General features: G+C 41.2%; 2 protein-coding genes across 2 annotated transcripts; both read left to right on the top strand.

The window, feature by feature from the left end:
- The first annotated feature begins 3,158 nt into the window (after positions 1-3,158).
- Positions 3,159-8,196, top strand: LOC138963665 (uncharacterized). The gene is made up of 6 exons (XM_070335512.1): positions 3,159-3,277; positions 3,971-4,132; positions 5,759-5,883; positions 6,487-6,634; positions 7,165-7,349; positions 8,167-8,196. Exons 4-6 carry the CDS (start codon positions 6,493-6,495, stop codon positions 8,194-8,196), a joined length of 357 nt encoding a protein of 118 aa, XP_070191613.1. The 5' UTR covers positions 3,159-3,277; positions 3,971-4,132; positions 5,759-5,883; positions 6,487-6,492.
- Positions 7,762-11,659, top strand: LOC138963549 (uncharacterized). The gene is made up of 4 exons (XM_070335411.1): positions 7,762-7,873; positions 8,167-8,517; positions 9,073-9,150; positions 9,844-11,659. The coding sequence occupies exons 2-4, from the start codon at positions 8,208-8,210 to the stop codon at positions 11,043-11,045; spliced, it is 1,590 nt and encodes a 529-aa protein (XP_070191512.1). The 5' UTR covers positions 7,762-7,873; positions 8,167-8,207; the 3' UTR covers positions 11,046-11,659.
- Positions 11,660-12,857: the final 1,198 nt, after the last annotated feature.

Genomic DNA, 12,857 nt, shown 5'->3' with positions numbered 1-12,857 from the left:
TTTTTAACTGCAGGATCCAATCTTTGTTCATACCAAATGTTTTGTTGTTGAATTGGCGTCGTTGTTGTTGTTGTTGTTGTTGTTGTTGTTGTTGTTGTTGTTGTTGTCGTTGTTGTTGTTGTTGTTGTTGTTGTTGTTGTTGTTGTTGTTGTCGTTGTTGTTGTTGTTGTTGCTGCGAAATGGAAAAGAAAGTGAACAGTTCATTATCCTTACAAACCTGTGTACACTTTCTATCATTTCAAAAGTTCATTTTGTAAAATGAAAAAGAATTAAAGGCACAGTAAGCCTCCCGTAAACCATCACAGAGCTCCCCGAGCGTCTACATACAGTACAAGCATACTTCCATTTGAACGCTCACCGAACGGGAACGTCCTGGCTGCTTTCTGTCGAGCGTGAGAAATTTCCAAAGAATTTATTTTTGTGGACTTGGTCCTCTACAACAATGGCGCCTCGTTTTGGTGCTGGACGGCTGTTATGAATATTCAATACCGGAAATCACGCCCGGACAGTAAGCCTCCCGTAAACCATCACAGATACTGTCAGACTTTTACACACAGTACAAACACCCTTCCATTTGAACGCTTACTGTGCCTTTAACCAAATGTTCATGTATACACTTCTTTTGCGCCAGAGAGACAGACAGACAGACAGACAGACAGACAGACAGACAGACAGACAGACAGACAGACAGACAGACAGACAGACAGACAGACAGACAAACAGACAGAGACAGACAGAGAGGGAGACAGACAGACAGAGACAGACAGGGACAGAGAGACAGACAGAGAGAGACAGAAAGAGACAGATACAATAAGACAGACACAGAGAGAAAAACTGAGAGACAGAACGACAAACGTACGGAGAAAGAGATCTTTTTTTTTAATCATTAATCATATACTTTTGAAGAATTGTTGTTATCCCCGGTCCAGCCTGGGAGTATAATTACATGAAAGTAATTTAGTATTGAAACACAAAGTTGGTTTACTGAACATTTGTTGAGTCTTGCTAGTGCCGTTGCTATACTACAATACATACAAGAGCCTCTACGAGCATTTGTTTAATCTTGGTTTATAGTGCCGTTTCTATAACATAAAAGAGTGTCTGTGAGTGCCAGATATAAACAAGGAAGTAACGAAGACTTTCTGAGAGGTCAGTTCTCTGGACCCCTGTACTCTTATCATGCTAGCACATAAATCTGACTTAATAAATCCAACAGGTTTTGTGTGCTTTGCGTCGTTTCGCTTATTTGGTTTCTTTGATTTACTGTTTTTTGAGTCACTTGAGAAAAAGTGACTCTATGTAATCGGTCAGTGTTAGTCTGTCCGGCCGGCCATCCGGCCGGCCGGCCGGCCGGCCGGCTGGCCGGCCGTAGACACCACCTTAACGTTGGACTTTTCTCGGAAACTATCAAAGCGATCGGGCTCATATTTTGTTTAGTCGTGACCTCCAATGACCTCTACACTTTAACGATGGTTTCGTTGACCTTTGACCTTTTTCAAGGTCACAGGTCAGCGTCAAAGGAAAAATTAGACATTTTATATCTTTGACAAAGTTCATCGGATGTGATTGAAACTTTGTAGGATTATTCTTCACATCAAAGTATTTACATCTGTAGCCTTTTACGAACGTTATCAGAAAAACAAGGGAGATAACTAGCCTTTTCTGTTCCGCAACACACAACTTAACGTTGGGCTTTTCTCGGAAACTATAAAAGTGACCGGGCTCAAATTTTATGTGAACGTGACTCATTGTGTTGTGAATAGCAATTTCTTCCTGTCCATCTGATGCCTCATATAATATTCAGAACTGCGAAAGTGACTCGATCGAGCGTTTGCTCTTCTTGTTGGGTCTGTTAATTGGTTGTTCTGTACATAGGAACCCGAAATTCGCAAATGTTTCCATTTGCCTCTAATAAAACGTTCGATAATCTAACCTTTCTTTTTTTGTTTTTTTTTTTGCTTTTCTAATTTTGTTTCTTTGTCTTTTTTCTCAAAAATGGTAAAACGATCAAAATCACACAACAATGCCACGCATTAGAACTGGTAATATTTACATGTCCCAATGTGCATGAGAGTATGCCTTATCAACCGCAACAGTAAGACATATTCATAGATAACTCAATTTGGAATATTCTGTACTCTTTATATTATAAAGAAAAAGCATAGCGACAGACAGGTTCACAGGCAGAGGACCAGGCAGGCGAACAGACCGACACACGCAGATCAAGAGACAAAAACGTGAACAGACGCTATAGTATATTAACAGATGAACAAAACCAAATTGCGTTCAGCAGCGTTACACAGATAAACACTGCATGTTCAATAATGATTAAAGCATGCTGGACACATTTTCACACATTCACATTTGTTGTACATCTTTTTATAATTCAGCTGCATTGTGACATTTGTCGTCAATCTCTTTTCATTAAGCAATTTTGTTTGTTTGCTTAACGCTCAGCAGACCACGAAGAGCCATATCAGGGCGGTTCATTTAAGCAACATTTTAACATTTATTGTTCGTTCTTTAAAATAAATGCAATTTGTTGTCATTCTCCAGTAATGTTAGCTGAATTTTAACATTTGTTGTGACGTGTTTTCTTTTAATATCAGCTTCCCTTAGATATGTGTTGTTATATTTGCTTTTAATTACAAATAAACTTCGATATTTCGATGGGGCGGGGATATAGCTCAGTTGGTAGCGCGCTGGATTTGTATTCAGTTGGCCGCTGTCAGCGCGAGTTCGATCCCAGGTTCGGCGGAAATTTATTTCACAGAGTCAACTTTGTGTGCAGACTCTCTTCGGTGTCCGAACCACCCCCCGTGTATACTACATTGGGTGTGCACGTTAAAGATCCCACGATTGACAAAAGGGTCTTTCCTGGCAAAATTGCTTAGGCACAATTAATAATTGTCTACCATACCCGTGTGACTTGGAATAAGGCCGTGAAAGGTAAATATGCGCCGACATGGCTGCAATCTACTGGCCGTATAAAATTTCATCTCACACGGCATCACTGCACATATAAGCCTCATTCATTGATTGATTGATTGATTGATATTTTTTTGCCATTAATTTTATTATATCTGAACCTTTGTTGCATTTCCTTTTAATTGTCGCGGTATTTTGTCCTTTATTGCGTGCGTGCGAGCGCGTGTGTGTTTACATGTACTCTGACAGTAGCCGTTTGTCTCAATTAATTTGAGATGTGCCTTGACATTTAGTGTTATTTTCTGTTTATTCCAGCTGCCTGACGGTTGTTCGCTGTATACATCCGAAGGTACGTATGTGAACAAGACATTTCAACCTGCAGATACCAAAAGTACATATAAGGAGTTCTTCCTTTAGTGATTGGAAGATCCGCAGGAATGTGGCCGTTTTTGTTTACGGGGGAGCATCTAGTATTGCATGACTTTGTTTAACTCTTTGTCTGTGTGTGCTAACGCTTATGATAGCACCAGTTCAATGGTTGAATTGAAAAAAGAGACACTTCTGATTTGTTTGTGCTTTGTGTGATGCGTCTCTGCAAATTCAACAGCAAGAAATTAGCATCTCCTGCAGCTAAACATGATGCCTGCAGTTAGGCGATTGACATACGTACTTCTTTTTTTCACGTCCCACATGCCCCTACAGGTTTTAATCCATACCTGCACTTATGATTTTGCCGAAACAAAATGAATATTGTTTGTATAACAAGGGAAAAGAGGTTATTTTCCTAAAGTGTCATTTATTTATTAATTCAGTAGTGGATGAATGGATTGGTTGGTGGATTGATTGATTGATGGGACCACTGACTTGATTGTTGAAATTACATTTGTTCATTTGTTTGGCTTGTTTGCTTCTTTTTATCTCTTTTGGTGTGTGTACTGTTATAGTTGCTTTTCTTGTTATTCTTTATTATGTGTAAGTTATTTTTTCGTACTGCAACTCACTACCAGCTTTGTAGCTGAAACTGTATTGCTTTTTCTCCTAGAAGACTGCAAAAGAAAGTCGAATGAACTTACGAAAGCAAACAAAGACCTTGTTTCGTGGCCAGAGCGAGTGGAAAACGTGCACGTGCAGCCTTACATCTCCACTGCACTGTCATCGCCAGCACCGAGCGTCGGTCTTTGCATCTCCTGGGCGCTACCTCGTCGTGAGTTTATGCTCGCTTAAGAGATGGATGCACAGATGGGTTTATATGCGCACACACGCACATACGAGCAGGAATTTGCTTTTACTTAGCCATACACATGTGAAAAAATACATTCAATCCCGCATGCACATACACAAATATGCATGTTCAGAGAGTGTCTGACGGTGTATCTCTTGGACACTAACGCGTCGTGAGTTGCTATTTTCTCAAGAATTTAAGCTCACATAGGCTTACAGGCTTGCTGTTGTTGTTGTTGTTGTTGTTGTTGTTGTTGTTGTTCTTTGTTTCTTTGTTTCTTTCTTCTTCTTCTTCTTCTTCTTCTTCTTCTTCTTCTTCTTCTTCTTCTTCTTCTTCTTCTTCTTCTTCTTCTTGCTCTTCTTCTTCTTCTTGTTGCTGTTCTTTTTCTTCTTCTTCTTGTTGCTGTTCTTTTTACATTTAGTCAAGTTTTGACTAAATGTTTTAACATAGAGGGGGGAATCGATACGAGGGTCGTGGTGTATGTGTGTCTGTGTGTCTGTCTGTCTGTGTGTGTGTGTAGAGCGATTCAGACGAAACTACTGGACCGATCTTTATGAAATTTGACATGAGAGTTCCTGGGTATGATATCCTCAGACGTTTTTTTCATTTTTTTGATAAATGTCTTTGATGACGTCATATCCGGCTTTTCTTGAAAGTTGAGGCGGTACTGTCACGCTCTCATTTTTCAACCAAATTGGTTGAAATTTTGGTCAAGTAATCTCCGACGAAGCCCGGACCTCGGTATTGCATTTCAGCTTGGTGGCTTAAAAATTAATTAATGACTTTGGTCATTAAAAATCTGAAAATTGTAAAAAAAAAAAAAATGTATAAAACGATCCAAATTTACGTTCATCTTATTCTCCATCATTTTCTGATTCCAAAAACATATTAATATGTTATATTTGGATTAAAAACAAGCTCTGAAAATTAAAAATATGAAAATTATGATCAAAATTAAATTTTCGAAATCAATTTAAAAACACTTTCATCTTATTCCTTGTCGGTTCCTGATTCCAAAAACATATAGATATGATATGTTTGGATTGAAAACACGCTCAGAAAGTTAAAACGAAGATAGGTACAGAAAAGCGTGCTATCCTTCTCAGCGCAACTACTACCCCGCTCTTCTTGTCAATTTCACTGCCTTTGCCATGAGCGGTGGACTGACGATGCTACGAGTATACGGTCTTGCTGCATTGCATTGCGTTCAGTTTCATTCTGTGAGTTCGACAGCTACTTGACTAAATGTTGTATTTTCGCCTTACGCGACTTGTTCTTCTTCTTCTTGTTGCTGTTCTTTTTCTTCTTCTTGTTGCTGTTCTTTTTCTTCTTCTTCTTGCTGTTCTTCTTCTTCTTCTTCTTCTTGCTGTTCTTCTTCTTCTTGTTGCTGTTCTTCTTCTTCTTGTTGCTGTTCTTCTTCTTCTTCTTCTTGCTGTTCTTCTTCTTCTTCTTCTTCTTGCTGTTCTTCTTCTTCTTGTTGCTGTTCTTCTTCTTGTTGTTGCTGTCCTTGTTGTTGTTGGACTGTCGATGTTGTTTCGTCAGTAGGACTATATATATGATTGTCTGTTTTTGTGATTATCTTATAAAGCATCTCTGCTGCCTGTGTAGATTCTACTTCTGCTGTACAAGGTGTAAAAGTGAGCGTGACCGCACTGGACGACGCCTCTCAGTTTGCCCTGTGTCTGCTGTTTGACCTGTCTTCGGTACAGGGGTGGACACACTGGACAAACGAGGTACGCTAAAACAATCCAATTATGATGGATAACTTTCTTCATGTCTGGACAATCGTTTGGCTATTATGGTTTTACGTCCTCTTAGACTAGTTTGACCTATATTGGGACAGGTATTTAATTGGTAATACGCTGAGGATATGGTGTGATACTTTAACTCGAACAAGCCTGATGTGGCTGTCTTCTTCGACACACAATCTTTTACATCACCATGAACCCGTCTGGAGTTTTATATAAGACACGTGCATCTTTCCACTCGGATACATTACACAAACCTACTGCGTTTGCAGAGTGGGATTTTGGTTTTACTGAATTATTTTCATTAACGATCAAATGTGTATCTCTCCAATATAAGTGCAGCAACAACAACACCTTAAACAACTAAATAAATAAAAACTGTACAGCAGGCAACCATACTTTTGATGTTTTGAATTTATCAAGCGGATGGATGCTCATTTTTCATGAAAAAAAATAGATATTCATATTGCAACAACGATAAGTTTGGGGAAAAAAGTGTATAAATCTATCGAGAATGTGTTTGAAAAGGATAAACAAATAGAAAAGGATAAACAAAATAATGAGACTTTACGATCAATATTTTTACAGAGTGTGATGTCATACAACGTGACGTTACCACGCCTGCGTGACGAGTACAACTGGCACGTGCAACTGGAGAGTCTGCCTAGCCCACAGAACGAAAACTGGTCCCGCACCGTGGCGAGTGCCTTCGTGTCCACTGACGGTCTTCTGAGGGGTAAGTATCATAGGCAATACACTTTTCAAATAGCTTGACTTTTGTCAAATATGTCACCTTCTTCCATTTTCAATGAGGATAGTACGTAAGCTTACTATTTTATTTTGACATTGAAAGTATGTGTGGCCCTTTCTGCGATTTTGGATCTCTGATTGGAGAAACGCGGGGTCAAAATTGGAGCAAAATGTAAACAAACTTTACTGCGCTCACTACATGATTCCCACGTCAAGCTGAATTTCCAAAAGTTCAAGGAAGTGTTAGCACATTGTAAAACAGAAGAAAATTTACGGAAAACAGTCTTGCAATGCACATTAAAACAAAAATTGACCACTGTGACTGTTTTCGCAGAAATGGCCACACATTATAAACTGTTCACATCATGTGAGAGCTGCTGTAGAGCTTTTGGTTGTCGATTTTCGTTATAAATCATGTCGGTGATGGTTATTATTATTGCTGCTTTTTTGATTTGGATATTAAGTTTCTTTTGTTTTAATTGAATTATTTATACATCAACTAATTGGTTATTTCAGAGGGACCTAAACCAGCTTGCAGTATGGTCGTCGCTATGACGCAGTCGTTAATAAGCGTCACTGTCAGCGGCGTCATATCGAATAGTGCAGTGACGTCATATGACGTCATTCTGTATGAATGTGACGGAGAGGAGTGCTGCAACTTCTGTGACCTCACTGAGGTCTCTGCACATAATGTGAAATCGGTAAGTACAGAACTGATTTACTTGAAGATTGGAGGGGTAAGGGATAGGATGGGGTGAGTGATGTTATGATGCGGAGGGAGAATATCAGTTGCGGAGGACTGGAGTGGGATGATGCATCATGTGTTCTTCTGCGTCTCTAAAATTCCAGTCTCTCTCTTTCTGAGAACACGCTTCCATGGTTATTACCTTTCGCACATAGAAACACACATGCACTCTCTCTCTCTCTCTCTCTCTCTCTCTCTCTCTCTCTCTCTCTCTCTCTCTCTCTCTCTCTCTCTCTCTCTCTCTCTTTTTCTCTCTCTCTCTCTCTCTCTCTCTCTCTCTCTCTCTCTCTCTCTCTCTCTCTCTCTCTCTCTTTTCGTCATTGAGGCTACAATGTGAGCATTGTCAACTATGCTTTCAGTTCAGTGAGACGAGCAACTTTGCAAGAATTGCACCCGGCCTTTATCGGGTATGGGTCCAGCCTGCTGGACAACCGGACAATGTGTGTGGCCGAAGTCCAGTTTTAATCGTCACAGAGGATGGTAGATCTACGCATTTTTCTTTACTCTTTCCATAAATCCCCCCCCTCCCCCTCCCCAAAGAACCGACAGGCAGGCAGACAGAGATAGAGTGACAGAGAGATAGTTATTAAGGCACAAATACAGAGATGGAGTGACGGAGACAGATAGACAGGGAGCGATTCGGTTTTTTTCATTAAAAAAAAAGAAAGAAAACTGGAAATCTGGTGGGTCCACTTTATTTCTTAGTCAAATATGATCCAGATATTTATCTAACGCAGACCCGATCAAACATTTTCTTCTTTGTTATTTTACAGCTACAAGGATATCAACTTCATCGCCACTAACAACGACAGCAATGACGGCCATGTCCTCACCTCCTCAATCCACAACAGTCACCAACAACAGCATGATACAGAATACCACCAACGTCACTCCTCCACAGCGATTTCCAGCAGACTTCACAGCGACCGTGGAACTCACTGAGTCCGGACGTGAACACGCACAATCTTCTTCAACTGAGGCCGGGTCCAGTTTTAGGGTGAGAAAGTCAACAGACACAGCTGGTAATGACAGAGATGTGGTCGCTGCTGTATCCGTTGCTGTATGTGTCTCCGTCGTCGTCGTGGTTCTCGGAGTCGGAGCGTGCTACTGCTGGCGATGCAGAAGTGAGTACTATAATATGTTGGATGTGTTTGTGTGTGGTCATGGCGTTGTTCATCATACAAAATGATAAGATAAGTTGAAAAATAAATGCGTTAATAAAAACTAGAAAGACAACAACAACAACAACAACAACAACAACAACAACAACAACATATATTGTTGATGGTAGTGCGCTGCTTGTGTAGATGGTATTATGGCGTTCAAGGAGTACAACAACAACAACAACAACATATATTGTTGATGGTAGTGCGCTGCTTGTGTAGATGGTATTATGGCGTTCAAGGAGTGTCCAAGATTTGCAAAATGATGTTGCTAAAGTCGTAATGATGAGAAAAAAAGGTTATTGGCGACACTGATAAGGATCGGACGATTTTGAAGCTGGTGAAAGGACAACAACACTATTAGCGTATTGATAATTTGATTATATTGATTCATGCTTCATAAAGAAGATTAAATCACCGACAAAAAAAATCTTCAGTGTTCTTTTGAGCCATGATTTTTAAGCGGATGCTGCATTTTGCCAATCAAACTTATAAAACATACCTTCTTGTTTTCAGCCAATTCTTCCAGTTTTAGAGGTGACCTCACCTGCATGGAAAAGCTGATGAAGTCAGTAACAAGACACTCAACACCAGGTGAGTCCGAAGTGAATTTGAATCTGTTTGAAATCGTGGCTCCAAAACTAACGAATGAGTAAAAGAGCCAGTGACCCAGGAAGGCAATGATTTGTTCTGTACATCCAGGACAGGTTACAGAAACAGGTAAACCTTCACCGGATCACGCGTTAGACTACACAGTCCGTGTACGACCCATGCTTTCTAAAGAAGGATTCAACGTAAAAAGTGTGGTTCATACACGACCCATGCCATCCGAATATGGATACACTTTTCCCCGCCGCTTTGCAGAGTATGGGTCGTATGCCACCCACCCCATCCGAACAGAAATAAACACGATGAAATACCTTCTTCTATAAAGGTTCTGTCAGGGGTATAAGTGTTCATGTTGGGACAGACACTTTTTTGAGGCTCTGGGTCGTTCACGACCCAGGTAGCATGGCGAAGGTTAGAAAAAGGCCCATGTCTCACATACCTTCACTAAACACACTACCGTGTGTATTCGTGTTCATCAAAATAAATAAAACGGGTCGGCAAAATCTGTACAGCATGCTGAGAGAGGTACCCGTGTTTCTTTGTCATGTGAACCATTCCATTTAGTTGACTAAATTTTCATCAGGTTAAGAGAGAAATATGTCATTGATTTTTTTTCTCGTGTTTTCTTTACCGCCCGGACAAGCAAAATCTGACTATAGGCCTACATTCCTATTCCAGATGCAGAACTACAGCTGTCTGACTTGCCATGTTCCATTCTCGACACAAGGCGACCAGCTTCCACAGTGAAAGTTTTCCTTGTATCTCACTCCATCCTCAAACATCACACACTCGTCTCCGACTCCCTTGCTCTGTATCTACAGGCCTTCTGCGCATGCGACGTGACGTATTTCCGGTGGCTTCTAGACGACATCCGGCCTCTAGGCCCGGCGCTTTGGACTTTCGAACAAATGGAGAAAGCCGACAGAGTTGTTTTCGTACATTCCCCCGACACACGGGGTTGCTATGATACCTGGAAAGCTGGACAGACAAAGGAGAAGGAAGGTAGCTTAGAAGTCAGAATCATAATGGCTGCGTTTGACTACATATTTGAACACACCGCGTCACGCAAGTTGTTTAATGTTACGTTTCATTCAGACCTTCCCTATGTCGATAGCTGCTTCTTTTTCCAGCCTTCCCTGGTTTCACAGTCTTTTCCTGCAAGTAAAGGTGCCAATCCAGCGAAAAGTGAAGAATGTAATGAGACTTCTTTGAGATCCACAAGCCCGAAATCTGTCAACACACGCACGTATCGCTTGATGAACGACTTCAGTCAATTCCTAGCTGACCTGCACACCCTTCCCAACGTCCCAAGCGCGTTCATGGAACGCAATCTACCCTTCAACGCCGACCATCTTGATACGCCGGAAGGGAGACAACTCTACAAAGCGGTTGCTTCCCTTGGCATCGGTGAAGAAAACGACGACGACAGCGTGAGAGGAACTGTCTTCGGAGGCAAGCAGTATATCGAAAGATATCACAATGAAGAAGAGAAAGCGCGCGCTATAGGTGACAGATTCGGTATACTTGGAGAGCAAGAAATGAAAGGAAGAGCCAGCTACCCTCAAAGCGGTTGGGATTGCTTTCCACAGAAAGAGTTACGGGATAATCCCAAAGGCACAGACTACCATACGAAGAAAGAAGCCCGACTCTTTCGGGGAAGTGACGGGTTTCACGAGCACAAAGAACAAGCAGTGAAAATTGACTCCGGATTTGATGAGCGCTGTCTGGATTTCATCGGACCGGACGAACTATCGGCAGTAGACACTGATGCGTCTTCGCTAGGAGACAGGTTCCGGGGCCTCAACGCTCGCTACAAGAGGAACATGGAAGAGTGCGAGTCTTGCGCAGATTGTTACACTCTCGGTGGACGGTATGTCTAGAAAAACAGCGAAACATGTCTTTTCCGTCCAAATGAGAACATTTCGAAGAGCTGGATTGTTGACCTGTTGTTGTGGGCGGAAGTGACCTTTTAGGACATAGCATCTTGGGTATAGAAAAGGAAACCTGGATTGGATATGGACTTTACACCGTACTTCGAGCAATCCTAGAATTTAACCGCCTCATTAAAATATGTCTCCACATTAATTGTATCTATGTCTTGAACGAAGGGCCCGGCACTTGGAGTTTCTTTTCCATTCCTACGAGATGGCTGTAGACTGCGCGACAATGTGAGTTCTGCCCTCATTTCCCTCGCCACAAATTCTTCTTCTTCTTTCTTCTTCTTCTTCGTCGTTCGCTCAGAGAGCAACTCCGGAGGCCCTCGACACAAATGACTGCGCATGCGACAATAGGTATCAAGAATATGCGATAGGCAGATACTCGTTAAACATACAGGCTGCAACCGTGTTAACTTTGACAGACAAGAGTTTCCAGCCCTCACATGCATGCCAGCGTGCATAGGTGATAGAAGCTGGCTCTTTTCTGTGAATTTCTACACAAAACATCTGCTTGTACAGCCTAACAGAACTGGTAAGCTTACGGTTCTCAATAAAAGTGATCTTGAAATCTAAACTCTTTCAAGCTGAGCATCACATATCGTGCCTGTGTGTGTGTGTGTGTGTGTGTGTGTGTGTGTGTGTGTGTGTGTGTGTGTGTGTGTGTGGCTGTGTGTGTGTGTGTGTACGTGCGTGCGTGCGTGCGTGCATTCTTGCGTGTGTTCGTGCGTGTGTGCGTGTGTGTGTGTGTGGGTAAGTCTAAGAAACAAAGGGATGTAGCTCTCTAAATATAGACGACAACAAGAGTAAGTCAGAGTTATGCAATACCAATCTCTTTGTATGATAAGGAATACTAAGCATTTAAATAAACAAGCGACTTTGTATGTCAACTTTGTTTCACAATAACTACAGACAATATACAATCATTTGATGACTGTACTGTCTAACTGGTCGGAGTATGTCAAAACTAACAACACAGAGGAGAGGGACCTTCCTTCGAACCGCATTGAAGCTTTTCAGATGCTAAGGAGATGCTGCCTATTTTTTTTTATCTTCAACGTGATGTTCGTTATATTCATGCACATTGTTTACATTTTGTCATGCAATAGACCGATACTTAGGACATGCTTCATAATTATGAGAGAGTCAAAACAACTTTCAATGCAACGTGTAGGTAAATATAGCAGTTACAGCTCATCAAAAGGTTCTTATTGATTTTTTAAATGAATAAGTGGGTTATTGTCCTTTCCAAAATGACCGACACAATCAATGTCCCATTCATAGACCAAAATATTTCAATATGTTTCAGGGTTTTGTGTAAGATTTTATCCCACTTCACAAAAAGTATACTTTGTCTCACACTGGCAAATTCGGTTTGTTCGTATGCTAGTGTGCCTGTGTGTGAGAGCATGCAAAACCCACCAACCGGGTTTATGTATATGTTCACACAGTACCAACTGGGGCTAAAAAAACAAGTGGGTTCCACATTTTGGAACCCAGTTGTTTTATTCTTGATTCGTAACAACCAGGTTCCAAACGACTCAGAAAACAAGTTTTAGCAAAAAATATTTTTTTTTTTTTTTTACGGAAAGAATGCCATATTCAAGATGATGACACTCTTTCCGTCAAAATTCCGTGCCCTATAGGCTACAAAATAGGTCAAATTTTATGCCTTTTTTAGTGTCAAATTCGTCCATGCCGGAGCGGATACTGCAGCCAGTGCGGTTGTAGTGCAAGCGCACTACAAAGACACTGCGC

The sequence above is a fragment of the Littorina saxatilis genome, linkage group LG4 (assembly GCF_037325665.1).
Source record: "Littorina saxatilis isolate snail1 linkage group LG4, US_GU_Lsax_2.0, whole genome shotgun sequence".
In the NCBI taxonomy this organism is placed as follows: domain Eukaryota; kingdom Metazoa; phylum Mollusca; class Gastropoda; order Littorinimorpha; family Littorinidae; genus Littorina; species Littorina saxatilis.
The sequence above is the reverse complement of the archived record's forward strand: the minus strand, read 5'-3'. Positions and strand labels throughout refer to the sequence as shown.